Genomic DNA, 21,341 nt, shown 5'->3' on the forward strand with positions numbered 1-21,341 from the left:
ATTTTTTCCCCACAAACTTATATATTATTTCTTTTTCAGGACAACTACACGTTTGCACAGCCAGGAATTCAAAAGAAAGTGAAAATGTTAGAAGAACTTGTTAGTCGGATCGATGGTAAGTCTTAAAAGCTAACCTGACTGCTAAGTGATGTTTCATTGGAAGTCTTTAGTTAAAATGTTTGCAAGAAGTCAAGCCACCATCACTGCAGTTACCTACAATGGTGGGGTAACATCGCCTTCCTCAGATGAGGTGTCATACTCAATCAATTTGTGGCACACTGGCCTTTGCAAGATCAATGTCGTGTATCATTTAAAAGAAAGCCACTAGAGCATGAGCCACTTTCATTACTTTTTATTAAGGCAATATAATCAAAATTCAATGGCAATTTCTTTGCAGCAGAGTAATGACCACATACAAAAGGCAGCCAGTATTCATTTCACATTAAGCTCAATGATTGTTGTAATTCGGGCAAGTCACAGTGGTTGTTTATGGTTGCCCTTCGGCACTATGTTTTGTGCCTTTGTGCATCGTTTTGCTATCTGGAATGCCTGAAAAATTTCTCTGTGGAATCCAATTAATTATGAACTCTGGAAATAACATCTTTAATATTATAGATAAATTACAGTGTGTGCAGGGGTAATTTTAGATTATGCTTTCATGTTTTAGTAGGGCACTTTGAAATATTTTCTTACCTTCATCCTTAAAATAATTCCCTTCATGAAATGCTGACTGTCATATTGCTAGAACAGAGTTTAATTAAATGAAATGCAAGAGATAATGCTTGCCCATTCTAAACATACTCTCTTGATAGTTTGTTAAATTAATGAACAGAGTATTAACAAAATGTTGCCAAGCAGAACCAGACATATATTTGCAACACTAACCTGTCAATGATGAGATAGAAAAATATTTCTTGTGTAGCTTAATATTTGATTATCTTCTTGGAAAGATTAATTCCATCTTTTCATTAAGCATACTGTGAGTTTTTCTTGTGCCAGTGCTTACCATAGCAGATTTTGGTTCAGCCTGCACATATTTACATCCTGAATATTTGATAATGCTCTTTATGCCCTTTTAGGATGTTACAGTATTTCTAATGATCAAAAACTAAGTGCAGGAGAATGATATTTATGTAATATTACACTATCAATGTAAATGTATGTAAAACTTTTTGTTGTAGATGTATTTTTTTACTTAAAATGTAAATGAATATGAAAAATATAAGGGGATACTTCTGTATTTAGGCTAGCAAAATATTGATATTAAAATTATTTTTAAAGCAATGTATTTTGTTACTTCAAAAATAATCTGCTTCCAGGGTGACTTTTTATATGTCATTTTATGCTTATATCAATATTCATAGAATTATAGACTGGTTTGGGTGGGAAGGGACCTCAAAGATCATCCCTGCCATGAGCAGAGACACCCTCCACTAGACCAGGTTGCCCAAAGCCCCATCCAACCTGGTCTTGAACACTTCCAGGGATGGGGCATCCACAACCTCTCTGGGCAACCTGTTTCAGTGCCTCACCACCCTCACAGTGAAGAATTTCTTCCTCATATCTAATCTAAATCTCCCCGCCTTCAGTTTAAGGCCATTATCCCTTGTCCTGTCATTACATGCCCTTGTAAACAGTCCCTCTCCAGCTTTCCTGTAGGCCCCTTCAGGTACTGGAAGGCTGCTATATGGTCTCCCCGGAGCCTTCTCTTCTTCAGGCTGAGCAACCCCAACTCTCTCAGCCTGTCTTCATAGGAGAGGTGCTCCAGCCCTCTGAGCATCTTTGTGGCCTCCTCTGGGCTCGCTCCAACAGCTCCATGTCCTTCTTGTACTGGGGACCCCAGAGCTGGACGCAGTACTCCAGGTGGGGTCTCACGAGTGGAGTAGGGGGTGAGAATCCCCTCCCTGGGGCTGCTGGTCACGCTTCTTTCGATGCAGCCCAGGGTACGGTTGGCTTTCTGGGCTGCAAGCACACATTTTCAATATTCTTAGGGCTGTTTCTTTTTGTCTAGAAGACTGTCCACTCAGTTACTTTCTTTTGCCAGAAAAATACACCAGAGTACATGTAAGCTTAAAATAAATCTTTAGTTGTTAGATAGGCAATGATGGATGTGTACTACTGTCATTTCATAAACTTTTGGATGCCTCAGGTAAGGAATCCTGATCTGGTTGGCTTTTTGATGGATACACAGTGTAGTTTGAATAAATTATGTGGTTTTGTGCTTTGCTCTTCTCCATTTCTTTTTGCTTTTGTCTTTTTATCTTTATACTGGGTCTGCTGTACTGTAGCTAAAGGGAAATGTATGATTGATATGAATTCTGTAACTTTTGTTTTTAAAAAGAAATCTCACAATCTGTATTTACTGTAGATATCCTAAAGTGCTAATTAAGGTTATCGTGGAAGAAAATAATATTCCTGTTGCTACTGTGTCATATTATTTTCTTGATGCTGGGTAACTGCATGCTGAAGAGAATCTTATGGATCACAACTCTTCTCAAAGTAACTGTCCTTGTGCATACACTGCAGAACATTTCAGTCGACTTCAAACAGCCAAGCTACTCCGTTAATTTAATCATAATCGCAGTCTGCTTAAACTCGAGACAATAATTTTGATGAATCATTTGTTTAATGGAATTTTTGAGTTTGTTAATAGAACAATGTTATAGACCAGATGGAATCTGAAGATAAAATGTTATTTAATTTCATTTATTTCTGTGTCATCATCATTCAGGTTGCTCTAGGAATTATACAAAAAATATTGAGAGGGAGGATCAATAGATAGCTCAATAATATAAGGAATCTATTATAACTAGTTATCTTTTCTGTTTCCTGTAATGTTAGTAGAGCTTTTCTGCTCTAAATCATGAACCATCTCTTGTGGTTTGTAAAAGGTCACACTCAAGTGGCATGCTGTCTTCCACTTTGCTTTCAAGCCTAAATGAAGCAGAAGAAACGTGGTATAGGAATGTAAAAATTACTTTAGGATTTATGTTTCCATAATTTACAGATGTTTAGCATTTGGCTGGTTTCATGCTTGGGAGAGTCTCAGCTTCTTCAGTTTCCATAAGACATCTGGTAATTACATTAGAGTTTGAGGTAGCCATTTGGAGAAAGCTGAGCATTTGTAGATAAAAGCAGTCTTGGGTTTCAATAAACATTGGTAAAAGATGTTAAAATTGTGTGGCATTCTCTCTAAATTAGCAAGAAGACAGTCCTAGGGAAAAAAAAAAGTCTGTTATCAACATATTGTTATTTATGTCAGCTTCTCATTAGCATTACAATAAATTATAAAAGTAGTAGTGACAACTCAACTTAGTATAAATATTCTGCATCTTCTGTAAGGGCAAGTTTAGGAAGATTGTTTTTACATCTTTTACAGAAAAATTCTTGGGGTTTGCATCTGTGTTCTGCACACCCTGATCTGTGCTTATGTGTTATTGTAGTAAAATAAATTCTGCGTTATTACCTTTCCAGATTCTTGCACTGGTAATCACCAATCTTATTGTAGAATTGGCCCTTGAATCTTAGTAACAAGAAATGGAAAAATAAAAATGCAGAAAATTACTTTAAAAAAAAAAAGCAAAAAAAAAAGCTTTCACTGTTGCTATATATTTTCTCCTTTCTTCTGAAAATGGAAGTAATGGACTAATACCTAAGAACATAAAAAGAATGCTGTATTTTGACTTTCCCATAAGGAAAAACCCATACTGTGTCCATTTCTGGGCTCCCCAGTTCAAGAAAGACAGGGGACTACTGGAGAGAGTCCAGCGGAGGGCTACGAGGATGATGAGGGGACTGGAGCATCTCTCTGATGAGGAAAGGCTGAGAGAGCTGGGTCTGTTTAGCCTGGAGAAGAGAAGACTGAGAGGGGATCTGATTAATGCTTGTAAATATCTAAAGGGTGGATGTCTAGAGGAAGGGGCCAGACTCTTTTCAGTGGTGCCCAGTGACAGGACAAGGGGCAACGGGCACAAACTGGAACACAGGAAGTTCCATCTCAATATGAGGAAAAACTTCTTTATTCTGAGGGTGACCGAGCACTGGAACAGGCTGCCTAGAGAGGCTGTGGAGTGTCCTTCTCTGGAGATACTCAAAACCCACCTGGACACGATCCTGTGAAACCTGCTCTAGGTGATCCTGCTCTAGCAGGTGGGTTTGGATGATCTGCAGAGGTGCCTTCCAACCCCTACCAATCTGTGATTCTATGAAGTTCATTTAAAATTTAGCTACATTTTTCAAAGGTTCAGTAATATTTCAGTATTTCTGCTGTGTCCACTGTGAATACATCTTCTGGCCATCTGTTTTGGAGAGTTACTACAGGTATTCTTACATATGATATTTTAATTGGGACAATTTCTGGTTTAATTTTGCACTAAAAATACCTTCCTTTCTCTTGACAAAATTGTAATTTTTTTCCACAATATTAAAATGGACATAAAGTAGTTATATTTGAATTATTTTAAATAATGATAGTTTTATTAGATACTACATAGTATTGTTTGGGAAAATAGTTCTGTAGTTCTGCAGTTCTGTAAATAATACCACAGGTAAGTACTTGTAATAAAGTGCTTTCATGTCGTGGCCTTAAATTTATACTTTGCATATGTTTTTGTTATTTATGCACATAGAGATTTAAAATATGAATCTCTCTTGTATATATACGTTGTGTCTATGTATGTGCAGGCCAAGTTTTTCATGAAATGTAGTCCATTAAAAAACTTTCATTTTTATATGTATTTTTGTTTATCCACAGTGAAAGAGCTTATTTACTTGCATCATTATGTGTACTTCTAATGCCTTGAAATTTTTGCGGTAGATGTGTCTAAAAAGTTGGTTGATGTAATTCTTAATATTTATGTATCATGGTTTCTTATTTAATTGGAGATGTTTCTAAAACATCCTTCATTACATCAAGATGAGTGTTGATGGAATTATCCTTTCTAATGTCTGAGTTGATGTAAGAGCTGCGTATTCTTTCTGGGTTGCTGAAGTTTCAGATGTCCAGACTTCGCTTGGGATTCCTACAGTTACTCCTCTGAACGTTGCATTGGTGTTTGGTGTTCAGCAGGTTCTCATCCCAAGAGATAAAGATGCCTATTCCCGTAAAAGTGTCCAATGCTTCAAAACAAATGTTTTATGGTTCTGCTCAGAACTTAATTTCATATGATGAGTTAAGCCCAAAAAGTACTTAGAGATAACTATTGAGTAGTTTTGATACTTCCATAGTTTCTAAAGGACATTCAGTTTCTGTGCTGACTGAACTTTTTAAAATGCAGAGAAAAATTGTTTTGCTTTTTTGTTTAAGAAAATCTGAATCTCAAAAAATTAAAATATCAACCAAGTCTAATATGTCTTCTTATTAAACAACGTACTGTTGGTTAATAAGAAACCACAGAACAAATGATCTCTTCAGTATATCATGACAGATATAGATTAACTAATTTGGTTTTTAATTTGCATCTTGGGTGTTCATACAATGAACTGATGATGAAACTGTGGTAATAAGTGACATTTGATCAATCTTTGTTATGTATTCAATCATGCTAATGATTTTTTAAAGTATGGTTAAAGAATACTTAATTGTATGTGCAAAATTATGTTCATGTTTAATTATACTGTAAAGCATTGTACTGACACCGATAATTTTGAACTAGGATTGTGTTGAAGTATCTGGAAAAAAGAACTCTAATTGTAATTGTTGAAAAGACTGGTGTTCTTTAGCCATGCGGGAGCATTTTGAATTGGAAATGAAAATAGAATTTATTTAGACCTTATTTCTGCTGTTGAAAATTAGTAATTAATAAGGACTTTCTGTGTTGGTCCATCTTTATATGTCAGTTTGGCGCTGAAGTGATTAAAAATCTTGTAAGCATTTCATAATTGTTTTAATTAATTTGTGCCATAAAGCTCTTTTTTTCTTTTTAACAAAGTCATATTATTTAGCTCACCAGTAGTTATTTTTTATCTGATTTTATGGCTGTAATTACTGTATTATATTTTAATCCACTCTTAAGTGGTGCTCACTGGGCATTATAATTATTTAATATCTCTCTTAAATCAGATTTTCATGTTTTACCATGGAAATTATATTTGTATGCTATTACAGAGTTCAGAGATCTTAGCAAGAGTTGAGACTGACTGTAAAATTGTTTGTAAATGCTTGAGATTTGTAAGCACTTTAACTTTTAAGTAGCCAAAACTTACTATTTTCCTGGCAAATCATAAAAAAAGGAAGAAAAAAGAAGTTTAACATGATGGGGAATTTAAAATTTTTTAGGCATAAACCTTGTTATGAATGCATATGGTTATGATTTAGAAGAACAGGCTACAGAAGTCAGACTAATGCTACCTGGGAGCAGAAGTGTCTCATCAAACATATTTCTCAGCGTTGTTTGTTGCACTTTGAATATTAAGTCCAAGTTCCACCTGGAGAAGCAGGGTGTGTTTTTAACTTTCAGCTAGAACAGTAGATCTTCCTTGATCACTACTGTTTTTCCTCATAGTTTTATCCATTTTGCAGTGGATACCACAGAGTTGTTACTTGCAGTTGATTCCCTGAGGCAACTAGGTCTTCCCTCCTTCCCTACTTTCTTCTTTTGCTATGGGATCAGCATCTTAGGCTTTTTAGTATTGCAGTATCGGCCGTATCTTTTGTGTATGAAGAAGATATTTATCAGTCATAACTACTAGCTGTGCATTTAGTGAGCTAGATTCAAATACACTATTATCTCTAAATTGTAGGCCATGAGGAGAATATAATTGGTAATATTTCTGGTTTTCTGCCAGTCATCTTTTCATTTTGTACAAGACTTTTCAATTTATTTTCTTTAAAATGCTTTTATTATAATTCTTACAATGGAAGATTTTAGCCAGGTATAAAAACCAAACTAATTCTGGAACAAGATATAATCAGTATGTAAATCTTTTACTTGGATTGCTACTATTACTTGAAGCAGAGTTGTGTATTATAATGAGATCTTCAGGTGCACATTTATGATCTTTTGAATGTCTTTTTCAGTCATCAAGAACTTCTTTTGTTATTAAAGTATATTAATAAAAATTAATATACATAACTATTAATAACTTACTGCTAAGCTGTAGTCTTGACAGTTGCCTTTCAGGTTTGGAACTTTTAGGCCTTAATTTGCATCTGGCAACATTTGGTGTTGAGATTTTACTCCAAACTCTTGCCTTTGTCTCCCATAAACATACTGGCTTTGAACGATGTAGAAATTATTCAGGAAGAGAGAGAATGAAATATGAAATTTGCTTTTGGTAGGTAGAGTACTCAAAAAGCAAGCAGTCATTTACTGATGACAAAGTTCCTTGTTTGGGACAGCAAGGTTCAGTATGTGGGAGTGATAATTTTAAACAAATTGCAATGTTTAAAGAATCTAGTATAGCAGAAAAGTTTTCAACATTTTGTCACTATATTGACTGAACGGGTAGTACATGAGCTCGTGGTGGGTATGTTGGTTGTGGAGTCCTTAACTGAATGAATGCAGTTGCATGAACTGCTCGTGTTAATCAACTGTCTGTGAGTCTAGACTGGAGCAAAATGTGCTGCACAATGATGAAAGACAAGCATGGATGACCATATCCATGTGGGGGCTGATGTGATCAAAGGGATGCTTGTTCCCTAAGGACATCTGGAAGCTTGCAGAAAACGCTTAGGAAAACTGATTATATCAAATGTTTGTGGTAACTCAGAGATGAACCTTAGGCTGTCACTGTTTTTCAGGAGGTTCTGGTCTCATGAGTGCAAACTTGCAGGGACAACCCTTGTGGGTAGCACCATTTCTAGTAAGCTCTAGGTTATCTAGTTTATTTGTGTTACAGTACTGTCTTTTTTAATAGCTACCCCACACTTTTAGAAAGTTCAGCTAAGTAGAAATAAATGCCTTCTATAGTATTGCATTAAGTAGAATAAAATCTAGTTGATTGGTTGCTTTGCACAGTTAAGAAAACAGTACTAAAGTTTTATAGATGGAAACTGGTACTTGGAAGCTGTAAGTCAAGTGTCAAGTCACAGCATTACGAAGGAACTGGAAAATAAATGTTACTTTATACTATTTGCTTAGATTCTACGTAACACACTTGTAATGGTCTGGGCCATGAAAACTTTTCCATAGTCTAGAAGTTGCAATATTGCACAAAGAGGAAAACATCATTGTTGCCTACTCAACATCACAGAAATTGTGGCAGTGCAGCTTACTGGTTTTGATCTAATGCTCAGACAAATTCCAGGTTTGCAAGCATTTCTCTTGTGAATGAATTTGAGACAAAACCAGGTGGGGTTATTTTAAAAAAAAAAATAGTCCTTTTAATAATCAATGGCAAAATTCAACTGATAATCTGATATCTCTAGTAAAAAGTCAATGTTTGCACGGTAGTATATGGGAGAAATCTGATCAACTGTGAGGTAATGAAATGCCAAACATTGTAATTTTTTTACTATTTGTCATAGGACATTTAAAAAAACCCTAAATATGGATTTGCTATAACTGATGTTATGAAGCTTCATTATCACTATTAACTGTCAGGTTGAGTGAGTTAAGTCATAAACAATAATTTCTTACGACATTTGACCTGACATGGGATGAAAGGTGTCTGGATTTTAAATTAAACTGACTAATTTTTTTCAAAACTGCTTCCTAAGGAAAAGAACAAATTCTATCAAATTTCTGTCAAAATCTGCAGCTGAAAACTTGCTGGATTTTTATCTTTTTTACTAGTGGAGAGGAGTCAGGAGGAGAAATTTGGATCACACTGGTCTTACACAGTTTTTCAAAAGGTGTCTGGAAAGATGTTAAGTTTTATTTAATAGCAAGTGTTAATTGAGGAAAAAAGCCCCAAAACATTAATAAAGTAGTGACTGAAGGCCTTGAGTATCTCTGAAGTTATGCATAGTAGTTCTGTCTCCGCTGGGTTCCTCCATGGGTTTATTACCTGCTAAAGAAATATTTTTCTTGTTTTAAAAAACTTCATGTCGTTGTTAGATTCATATTTTCATACAGGGAACCTTCCAAAAGAGTAATTAAAGAATTAAAAGACAGACAAACTCCTATGTTAATTCTGCAAGAAACTATGTATCTCAGAATGAAAGGGTTTTAAGTTTTGAAACAATGGTTCTTCTGGTTGTCATGCTTTCTTATTAGGTACCTGTGGTTTTATCTCTAAGTTTATAGATTATGATGTTTATTTTTTTGCAATGTCAGGTGCTTTTAAAAGTAACAAGGTGACTAATTAAAAAATGAAGAGAATTAGACGGTGAAGGTTCTCATCTGTAGTAGCCATGGAAATTGTTTTCTGAAATGAGTCAGTGCTTTATGCTGTTTACTTTCTTCAGCTTGTCTCCTTTATATTAGTCTCTGAGTGATTAGTCTATAATGCTTGCCTTTATTGGCATGGTCCAGAAAGAAGATAATCCTGCTAGAGTGCTGTTGGAAAACAGGAGAGCAAGCATATTTCTGTAGCGTGTTTTCATACATCAAGGAGCAATGCAGAAACATCACTCTACATGTAAATGGCAGTGCCAAAAAGTCTCTGTGGCAAAGGTTGGCTCATTATTTTACTGTTCATTTTGGATTGGTACCAGAGGAGTTACTCTTGTAGCTAGTGAATGCTCTTCAAGTAGAATTGTGTGGCTCTTCATGAGAAATAAACACTTTCCTTCCTTTTGTTGAACTAAAAGGCCTATTTATCAGAGATTCTTACCTTAACTGCGTTTCAGATAGTTTTTACACAATTAGTGCTTTTTATATTTACAATGAAATATGTATAAAATATTGATAAAATGGAGTTAAAAATGAAGTGCCCAGGGTATAAAATATGAGTAAAAAAAAAAAAAAGACCTTTAAATACTTTCCAAATGTGCCAAAATTAGGTGTAATGTCAAATGTCAGAAAAGATTGATAGGGTTGATAGGAATCTTTCAATAAAGGTCAACACCAAAAGGCTAATATTCTGAAGAAATAAATTACACAGATGGATATGGTGACACCATACTGTGCCACTGTAATTTAGCAATTCATGCATAACTTTACAATTATTTTGTGGTTCCTCTTTGCTTGTATCTAAATTTTCCGAGACACTCATTCTGACAGTATCCCCCAGTCAGGACAGCAGTTGAGTCATGCTTTAGTATAGCTTATTTCTGTCCTTACCTGTGGCTTTAGTTTGTGATTTGGTAGTCACATACGACTTGAATTCTGAAATCAGTAAAACAGCATGTGAAGCTCACATTAAACATTAACAATAAATATTTTATATATGTAGGTCTTTCTACTGTAAGAAGCATCTGTTTAAAGTGGCTAAATGCGATTATTCAAACTAATATATCTAATAAGTGCGTTTATGAAATTACAAATAGTTGTAAATGGTTTTTGTGTACAAAATACATATTTCTGGTGGTATGCTACTTTGGAATGCATTTGTATAACGTACTTTAATCAGAAGGCTTGCTTCACCAAAACTTTATACATAGATTTATTGAAAGTATTGGGAAACTTATTAAATGTAATTTTTTTTTCTTCTGAATTTTGATAAAAGGACTATCTTTTTAAAAAACTAAAATAATTTTACTATCAGAAACTGCAGTAGAAGTATTTTTTATAAAATACTTGAAGTCTGAAAGCTGACAGTAATTATATATCTTGCTTGTTCATTGCACACACGTACTTATTTTCATTGAAATGGAAAATTTAAATTTAGATTATAACTGTCCAAATTACCTTTATCAGCAAAATAGCCTGTACTCATGATTACTTACAAAGTAGGAAGAATCAGCTTTTTTAGTCAATGCATCTTCTATTCCAGTCTTGCATCAGTTGTATACAATACACAGTGGTACTCTATTTTTCAGCTTGTTTAGACTGGAAAGCAACTTTCAAGAAATTCATTATGCCTCTTAACAACTGTAGTTGAAATATCACAACTGGCACAATTTATTGTTCTTCATTACTTACTTTCAATGGCTGCAAGCAACCAAATTAAATTTGTTTCTGCTGTGTGAAGAACAAAAGTGTTTGCGAGTTAGTAGCTTCAGTTAGAAAGAAAACTGACTTTTGTTGCATCCTGCTTGATGTAGTGGATTATCTAATTATAATAGTCTGCAATATAGGTATCTAAATGTGACAAAAAATAAATTTAACATAGCACCTCACTTCAATATATTTAACTTGCAGCTAAATTTGCTTAGAGCGAAGGCAGACACACGGTAGTAATTCTGTACTTGTCCTGAATAACTAACTGAATAATGGTGTGCTGGATGAAGAATTGGCTTAAGGGCAGGACTCAGAGGGTTGTGATGAATGGGGCTACATCTGGCTGGTGACCAGTCACCAGTGGTGTTCCTCAGGGCTCAATTTAGGGCCAGTTCTATTCAATGTATTTATCAATGATCTGAATGCAGGAGTTGAACACACCATTAGCAAGTTTACTGATGATACCAAACTGGGAGGTGCTGTTGACTCTCTTGAGGGACGAGAAGCCTTGCCGAGGGATCTGGATAGATTGGAGCATTGAGCAATCATCAGTGATTTATTTAACATTTGAAAATTTAACAAGTTGAAATGCTGGATTCTGTACCTGGGATGGAGTAATACCAGGCACAAGTATAGATTGGAAGAGGAGTGGCTGGAGAGCAGCCCTGCAGAAAAGGATCTGGGGGTGCTGGTTGGCAGCAGGCTCAACAGGAGTCTGCAGTGTGCCCTGGCAGCCAAGAGGACAAACAGCATCCTGGGGTGCATCAAATACAGCATAACCAGTAGGTCAAAAGAGGTGATTATCATGGTATATTTAACATTGATGTGGCCTCACCTTGTGTGCTGTGTGGAATTCCGGGCCCCACAGTTTAAAAAGATTGTGAAGGTTCTTGAATGTGTCCAGAGGATGGCAACAAAGCTGGTGAAAGGGCTAGAAGGAATGTCCTGTGAGGAGCAGCTCAGGACTCTGGGCTTGTCTAGTTTGGAGAAAAGGAGGATGAGGAGTGACCTCATCCCTCTCAACAGCTTCTGGAGGAGGGGATGTGGGGAGGAAGGTGCTGATCTCTTCTCAATGGTATCCATTGATAGGACCTATGGGAATGATTCAAAGCTGCACTAGGGGAGGTTTAGACTGGACATTAGGAAGCACCACTTTACCGAGAGGGTGGTCAAACACTGGAACAGACTTCCTAGAGAGGTGATCAATGCCCCAAGCCTGTCAGTGTTTAAGACGTGTTTGGACAATGCCCTTAATAACAGGCTTTAACTTTTGGTTAGCCCTGAGTTGGTCAGGCAGTTGGACTAGATGATTGTTGTAGATCCCTTCCAACTGAACTGTGCCATGCCATGCCATCTTTTAATAAGTTAGAAGCATGCAAGGCCTCTGTGTGGAAAATGAAAATGCAGAGGCTTCTGAAGCTTATTCTGTTGTCAAAATGTGGACTTCTACATATAAACTGCCTAATTTCATTTTTAAACCTGTTTCTCTAAGGTTGCAGAACATACGTGGTTACTGCATCTGTCTTCTTCCAATAACTTTTCAAGCTGAGGACTTGCTTCATCAGCATTTTACAGAGGGAGAAAAGTCTTCACTGTGCAGAATTCCTCAACTTTTATAAAGCTCATTTGTTGATTATTTAAAAACAAAAATTAGAGTGTGACCCAGATTAGCAGTGCTGCTCAGGAAGGGCTGCAGAGTAGGCCCAACAGGCAGCTGTTGTGTTTGGAGTGCTGACTAGATATTTGTCGCACTTGGACAGGTTGCTCACTTTATGCAGAACTCGGAACTAGCTTTGATATTGAGTGTTGTCTCTCTCCCAGCTGGGGCAGCTGATGAGTTTTGCAGAAAGCCTGGGAAAGAAGGGTGCGAAGGTGATGGGAGGATATTTGGTTTGTATAGGAAGGAAGATTAGTCATGGGGTCTTGAGACAGGACGGCTGAGGCTATTATCACAAAGTTCTCATGTAATTTTAGAAATATTGACAATATGTAGGCACAGTATACAGTGGTAATGCTGTAGTACTTCTCCTGTACACATAATGACTGAGAAGAAGAGGGATTTTCCAGCACTTTGAGATCACTTACAAGAGCACAGGATCATTATCTCCCCACCCTCATTCTCTACCTTTTCACATCTCATAGTAGCAGTTCAGTTTATTGCACAGCAGAAGTATCCGCTTACATAGTTAGCGTTAGACATTAGAAATGAAATGAATCATTTAAAGATTCACACGTCTTTATATATGGCTGTGACTTAAAAAGTTCCTAGGAGAAGTAACAGATAGTTTTAAGTTGTGCATAAAGAGTTTTATATACTTGTCTATATTTATGTAACAGAAGGATGTGACTTTAGGAACATAGATACCAGGTCTGCTGAAGAGTGCTTTAACCACAGATAGAGAGAGGCTGAGAAGTGCCACGGAGAATACCAGTGCTTCATACATTTCCGCGGGTATTTGTTTTTAGACACTATTGGAGATGGGATGTTGTAATAGGTTGACCTTTGGTGTAATGTGTTGTGACTGGTCTTATTCTTAAAAAAAGCTCACTGTTGGTTGTTTTTAAAATCTAAAAAAATGCTACTTCTTGCTTCCATATTGAAGCAAGTTATCATATTCGCTGACACTTTCATGTAGTCACGAAATAGATCTTGAGAAAAAAAATTATTTTAATAACTTCCCTCTATATTATAATTTAGTATAATTTAACTTCTGCTGCCTTAATCTTTAGGTAATGTTTCCTGCAACAGTGCTACCATACTCTTGAGATTATTTTTTGTTGTTGTTGTTCATTTAGTATTTTAGTGCCTCTTCAGATCTCTAGATTTTGGTCAAGGGAGGTTATCCTCCCCCTTCTACTCTGCCCTAGTGAGGCCACATCTGGAGTTCTGTGTCCATTTCTGGTCTCCCCAGTTCAAGACAGACAGGGAACTACTGGAGAGAGTCCAGCAGAGGGCTATGAGGATGATGAGAGGACTGGAGCATCTCTCTGATGAGGAAAGGCTGAGAGAGCTGGGTCTGTTTAGGCTGGAGAAGACTGAGAGGGCATCTGATCAATACTTATATCTAAAGGGTGAGTGTCAAGAGGATGGGGCCAGACTCTTTTTAGTGGTGCCCAGTGACAGGACAAGGGGCGATGGGCACAAACTGGAACACAGGAAGTTCCATCTCAATATGAGGAAAAACTTCTTTATTCTGAGGGTGACTGAGCACTGGAACAGGCTGCCTAGAGAGGCTGTGGAGTCTCCTTCTCTGGAGATATTCAAAACCCACCTGGACGTGATCCTGTGCAACCTGCTGTAGGTGATCCTCTTTTAGCAGGCGGGTTTGGACTAGATGATCTCCAGAGGTCCTTTCCAACCCATACCATTCTGTGATTCTGTGGTCTTTTTGAGAAATGTGACATTTGGAAGGTCAGCATGTACTCATTGTCTTACCTGATAATACACCTCTGTGAAAGCAGATGAAGGGTGATCTGGGTAGCAAAATCTCCCAAGAATGTATTTGTATAAAGACAGACAGTAGGAATGTCTTGTTTAGGCTTTAACAAAGAATTCTTGTCATACATTTATCCAAAATAAGACATTAGCATTTCTGCAGTAGTTGTCATTTACACCATGCCAATGTCATATTTGAGCCTGTTAGCTAAAATGTGTTAACAGAATGTCTGTGATCCTTTTTGGAGGAAATTCTTCTAAATATATAAAAGCCATGTTGTAGATTAGTTTTATTAGCTCTAGCAATAACCCGTGCGAGTGATTGTCACAGCTTTCAACAGTAAATATGCTACAACATCCGTGTCTGCAAGTACTGCTTTAGAAACCATTGATTTGTACTGGGTTTTATTTGTCTTTCTTTGTTGTACCAAGAAATTATTTAAGCTGCAAATTATTTACATTTGCTCACTGTATTTCCTACACATTAATCTTGTATTTTTTTTGTCTCGAGTGAATGCAACCTTTATGTGTACTTTCCTTATATTTCTTTGCCTTGTTAATTTAATGTTGTCGCCTTTTTATTACCAACACTTTATTTTTGGATGCCATTATGTTATTTGCAAACCTTGTTTCTTGTATTCTTGCCCCAAATAATTTGTTAGGATATATGTATCTAATCACTTCACTTTGTAACTTTGTATATTTTTTTTTGTGGTATATTGTAAAGCTCTGACCTTTATCTTTTCTTAAGATAGCACAACTAGGAGCAGTTGTTTAAGCCATCCAGAGGCAGAAAAATAAATCCAATGTAATATTTAACCAGTCATTTCTATTTTGGGGATTTTCATTCAGTTGTAAGAGTTTGCATGCACCACCACATTTTAGTTGCTTGGGATTGGAGGAATATTTTATCTTTTCAAACAGTGCATTTGATACCTAAGGACTTCAGAAAAGTTGCAGTAAAATGTTTTTTTATTCTGTCTTCAGAACAAGTTCATAGGCACTTGGATCAGCATGAGGTGAAATACTTGCAATTTGCTTTCCGTTGGATGAATAACTTGCTGATGAGAGAAGTCCCTTTACGGTGTACCATCAGGTTATGGGACACATACCAAGTAAGTACTTTTTTAAACCTCCGTAACTGTGGTAGTGTGTTTTAGACATACCAGTATGTTTCTGTCTGTTCTTAAGCCTTTCGTTTTATTGCCATCTAAGAATCATCGTAATAAGAGAAGAAGCCTTCAGGGATCGTTACTGCTTAGAAACATTTAATGTCTTCAGTCTTCTTGCCCTTCAAAACCAAGCACTTGATGTCATGATAAGTTATAGTACTAAAATGAACACTCACTTAAAGCATGGGTTAATGTCAATACTCCATTCTGTCTCTTCAGAGAAGCAAAACATTGAATTGTGCTTAATCAATGCCCTCCTTCGATTCTGAGTTCTGGGCTTCTTACTGCCTGTCTGCTTAACTACTCAATCCAATACTAGCTTCTCAGCATTCAACCTTCTGTTATGTCTTCTGTCTTATTGTTTGTCCAGACAAAACTCCTTATGTTACTGACCTCTAGTTGAGGTAATTATTGTTCCTCAATAATATCATGCCTGACTGTCAAGTGAAGGAATTGATATCAGAGAAAAACTGTTTACCCATTCTTAGTTGTGTTACTTGATGTTCCAGTTGCTTCTGGTTACATTTTTTAACTATGTATTTAAACAATATACTCTTTTCTACTATCTTTGTTGTTAAAGCTAACAAAAAAAAATTAAATTCTCTAAGAATTTTCAAATGAATTAGTTTAGTAAATATGGGAATAACTTATAATTTATGTCTTGTAAAGGGACATAACATCTTTTAATATCAATGTCTCTACGTCTGCTCATTGTGTAGCAAAGTTTAGTTAGTTTCATAAACTTTAATGCCAGAATGTCCACTTAGACCATCTATCCAGGCCTTTATCAGAGGTCTAAGAATTGCTTGCTATTCGTTTAATGAGTCCAAAGTTGTTTCAGTGAAGTGTGTTTTGTAGAATGGTATCCAAATCTGATAAGAATATGTTAAGAAATGAAGGATTTATCACTTCTACTGTTAATTTGTCCTAAGAGGTGGTACCCTTGCAGGTTTTATTTGGTTGTTCATCTTCAACAAATTTCTGAATTGAATTTGGCTATTGCTTCCATCTGTGATCCTTTTACCTCCTTTGTCTCATTTTAACATCTGTTACTCATTTTAATATCTGTTATTACCTGGCATTTTCTTCCAGTAAAAATATGTATTCTTTATGAGATCTTTCTGAGAAACTGAAAGATTGAGCTATTTAAATGTTTCACTGTAGCTAATTTTTCTCATTTTGAATAATTTTTGTTGCTATTGCTGCAGCATTTCTAACCCCTGAAGGTTTTTTCTACCATACTAACACTAGCACCGCATTTGGTACTTGATGATAAGTCTCATCAATGTGCTACAATGATATAAAAGCTCTTTCTTAATCCAGCTAACCCCCCCATATGTGTTCCAGGAATAACTGTTTTTGTCAAAGCTTCACTTTGAGCTCATCTGTGAGCTATGATGCTACGATAATGTTGAGAAATTTCTTTTAGAAGACCAAGCGTGTGGTTATTTCTCAAACTAACTGTTGCCATGTTGAAAGGACAGCATTTGTCATTGCTAGGCCATATGTCAGGTTACACTTCAATGGGATCTTTATCCATAATAAGTGGTTCTGATTATTTAGTTCAAAATTTGAGCAAATTCTGCTGTATTGCAGTAGATGTCTGTGGTATTTAAAAGCTTAATACTTATGTATTTACATGGGATTTCCAAGTGTATCTTTTAAGTGAAAGTTTCCTATACCTAAATACCTAAATTGCATTCTTATACTTAAGTGGGATTATTTTTGTATATTAAATATGCTTGAAGAGTAATTCTCTGTTTTGAATCAGCAGGTGCAGCAGATCTGTACTGTTTTCTAAGTTTTGTTATTTAGCAGACAGTTCCATGTGCACTTCTTGGTGAATAGTGTATTTAAAACAAGTAAGGATATCTTAATGTAGACAGTCACCTATTGCTAACCCTGTATTGAAACAGCCTCAAGCAATTCCACAAGCTGCTTATCAGCTTTCAGTTGTGCTTATACCAAATATCAACCAATAATATGGATCTTAATAACCTGATAAGAATTCATAGAATCATAGATTGGTTTGGGTTGGAAGGGACCTCAAAGATCATCTAGTTCCAACCCCCCTGCCATGGGCAGGGACACCCTCCACTAGACCACGTTGCCCAAAGCCCCATCCAACCTGACCTTGAACACTTCCAGGGATGGGGCATCCACAACCTCTCTGGGCAACCTGTTCCAGTGCCTCACCACCCTCACAGTAAAGAATTTCTTTCTAACATCTAATCTAAATCGACCCTCCTTCAGCTTAAACCCATTACCCCTTGTCCTGTCACTACACTTCCTGATAAACAGTCCCTTGCCAGCTTTCCTGTAGGCCCTCTAAGCATCTTTGTGGCCCTCCTCTGGACTCACTCCAACAGCTCCATGTCCTTCTTGTATTGGAGACCCCAGAGCTGGACGCAGTATTCCAGGTGGGGTCTCACGAGTGGAGTAGGGGGTGAGAATCCCCTCCCTGGGGCTGCTGGTCATGCTTCTTTTGATGCAGCCCAGGGTACGGTTGGCTTTCTGGGCTGCAAGCGTACATTGCCGGCTCATGTTGAGCTTCTCGTCCACCGAAGTCCTTCTCTTCAGGGCTGCTCTCAACCCATTCTCCACCCAGCCTATAGTCGTGCTTGGGATTGCGCCAACCCACGTGCAGGACCTTGCACTTGGCCTTGTTGAACTTCATGCGGTTCACATGGGCCCACCTCTCCAGCCTGTCAAGGTCCCTCTGGATGGCATCCCTTCCCTCCAGTGTGTCGACTGCATCACACAAAGTTGGCAAACTTGCTGAGGGTGCACTCAATCCCACTGTCCATGTCACCGACACAGACGTCAAATAGCAGTGGTCCCAATACCACCCCCTGAAGAATGCCACTTGTCTCTAGTCTCCACTTGGACATCAAGCCGTTGTAGAAGGTCACCAAATTTGTCAGGCATGATTTGCCCTTGGTAAAGCCATGTTGGCTGTCACCAGTCACCTCCCTATTTTCTATGTGCCTGAGCATAGTTTCCAGGAGGATCTGCTCCATGATCTTGCTGGGCACAGAGGTGAGACTGACCAGCCTGTAGTTCCCTGGGTCTTTCTTTTTTTCCCTTTTTAAAAAATGGGGGTTATGTTTCCCCTTTTCCAGTCAACAGGAACTTCACCAGACTGCCACAATTTCTCAAATATGATGGATAGTGGCTTAGCAAGTTCATCCGTCAGTTCCCTCAGGACCCGCGGATGCATCTCAGCAGGTCCCATGGCCTTGTGCACCTTCAGGTTCCTTAGACGGTCTCATACCTGATCTTCTCCTACAGTGGGCAGTTCTTCATTCTCCCAGTCGCTGCCTTTGCCTTTTGCAACTTGGGTGATGTGGCTAGAGCACTTGCTGGTGAAGACTGAGGCAAAAAGATCGTTGAGTACCTCAGCCTTCTCTATATCCTGGGTATCCAGGCCTCCCGTTTCCTTCTGGAGAGGGCCCATATTTTCCCTGGTCTTCCTTTCATCACTGATGTACTTATAGAAGCTTTTCTTGTTGTCTTTAACATTCCTGGCCAGATTTAATTCTCTCAGGGCTTTAGCTTTCCTAACCTGATCCCTGGCTGCTTGGACAGGTCCTCTGTATTCCTCCCAGGCTACCTGTCCTTGCTTCCACACTCTGTAGGCTTCCTTTTTGTATTTGAGTTTGTCCAGGAGCTCCTTGTTCATCCATGCAGGCCTCCTGGTGTTTTCACCTGACTTCCCCTTTGTTGAGATGCATCACTCCTGAGCTTGGAGGAGGTGATCCTGGAATACTAACCAGCTGTCTTGGGCCCCTCTTCCTTCCAGGGCTTTATCCCATGGTAGTCTACCAAGTAGGTCCCTGAAGAGACCAAAGTGTGCTCTCCTGAAATCCAGGGTAGTGAGCTTGCTGTGCACTCTCCTTGTTGGTGAGAACAAGGTCCCACATGGCACCTCTTCTCGTTGGCTCCTCTATCTCTTGAAGAAGGAAGTTATCACAGTACTGAAAGGCTGATGATGCTGTTATCAGGCTTGCTTTTGCTACCTCATGTCTCCTGAAAAAGGAATGTAAGAAAACATGGGGATTCTCCTTTGATTTCCATACCTATGTCTTCTACTATTTTACTCAGGATGTGCATGCACTGACTTTCCCCCCCTCCCACCCCGATATTCTTGAGCTACTGTAAAGATAAATGCCTTCAGCTGCAGTATAAGTTCAGAGGGATGGTGGACTAATCATGTTGTAATGTCGCCACAGCATGGACTACAGGTATCCCCACACTGCTGATGTGAGGGCTTTTCCTCAGACTCCACCTACCTTACGGCTCTTGGGAGGGGATGGGGCATTTTGCAAGGCACTGTTTACAGGCGACTCTAGCCCCCGTGTGTGGCGTGGTTGAGGAGCAGTGCCCGAGGAGGGTCAGGACAGGTGGGACAGACAGATTCCTTCATGTGGAAGGAGGGGAAGACAGGCGGGACTGTCGGATTCCTTCATGTCTGTGCCAGGGGTGTGTTCTGGCTTGCCCGTTTCCTGCAGAAATCCAGAGTGATGGCGGATGGCCTCCCTCCCTTCCCAAGGGTTAGGTAACAGTGGCCTCTTGAAAGAGAGGATCCTGCTGATGATGTCTGCACTGAAAAAAGTGTTTTGTCTCCTTTCTCTTCCCTTCTCCTTATCAAAGCTGAAATAATGCCTCGTCTGACTGAGCTTCACGTTTTTCTCCGTTTGCAGAGGAAAGATAAATATTGTTCTGTCTCCAGCTTAAATTCCAGATTGGTTATTCTCAGAGCAGGCTTCATTTTCTCATGAAGTGCAACACGGTGTTTTCAGGGAATGACAGCACACTTAAATAGTCTGCTGTTATATATTTCCTAGTGCGATAGATAACTGTTGTTGTCTGGAGTTTAGAACTGCATTCTGTCGCTCAAAATCTGTTGCATTTCTTCTGTTGACTTCAGTGAGAGTAGGATTTGACACTGAAATGATGTCCACTGGTGCCTCGGTCTGGACGATAGCAAAGATTAATTTAGGATTAACCAGTAATATGTTGGGCTTTGTGAAGTAAATAATTGAATTTATAATCCAAAATACCTGGACTTGAGCTAGTTAAAGTTGAGAGGGAGAGAAATTTGGAAAGGTTCCTAAATCCTCACTTAAGTAATACTCTGGTATTCTGTAACTGTATCTATGAAATCCACTAAAATACATCACTGTCTTCTGTAGTGGAACTTTGTAAAGTAGAAAAATTAAAGACATTATGCATCTTGCTTACAAAGGATGTGTTGTGAGAGCTTCTTAGGCATAAATATTTAGTTTGGTCTGTTCTTTAACCTGAATTGCATTTTAATGAAAGTGAATTATCCCACTTTTTTACTCTATTTGGACTTTGCTATTGTTCGTTTTTTTTTTTTTTTTTAAAGATAAATGCTTTAAATACCTTGTAAATTATTTCAAAATAGAAATTGCTTGTTAAGTTACACCCAAGACAATCACATTTTAAATCTGTAGAACTGATTAATATGAAAGTTCATAGACTTTGTCAAGTGTGAAATATTCCACAAACCAAAATACTGTAACATAAGACCATGGTTTTATCTTTTTATTATCTCTTGCCTTTTTATCTTACATATTGTCATCTTTTTTGCCATAAAGGATTGGTAAAATGAGATAGCATGATGGCTGAATTATTCAGGATATATACGTGTTTAACGTATTTCTGTGGACTGATGAAATGCAAGTTAGTTTTATATTTGTTCCTTGCCAGAGGGGAGTTTTG

At 37.8% G+C, this 21,341-nt stretch overlaps 1 protein-coding gene across 1 annotated transcript in view; it reads left to right on the forward strand.

Moving 5' to 3' along the window:
• The window catches only part of TBC1D22A (TBC1 domain family member 22A), a 179,427-nt gene that overhangs the window by 83,569 nt on the left and 74,517 nt on the right, over positions 1-21,341 (forward strand). The window contains exons 10-11 of the mRNA XM_054839726.1: positions 40-115; positions 15,409-15,536. Coding sequence (XP_054695701.1) covers positions 40-115; positions 15,409-15,536 — 204 coding nt within the window. The remainder of the gene's footprint in view (positions 1-39; positions 116-15,408; positions 15,537-21,341) is intronic.

This window comes from Grus americana, chromosome 1 (assembly GCF_028858705.1).
Source record: "Grus americana isolate bGruAme1 chromosome 1, bGruAme1.mat, whole genome shotgun sequence".
NCBI classification, from domain to species: Eukaryota; Metazoa; Chordata; class Aves; order Gruiformes; family Gruidae; genus Grus; species Grus americana.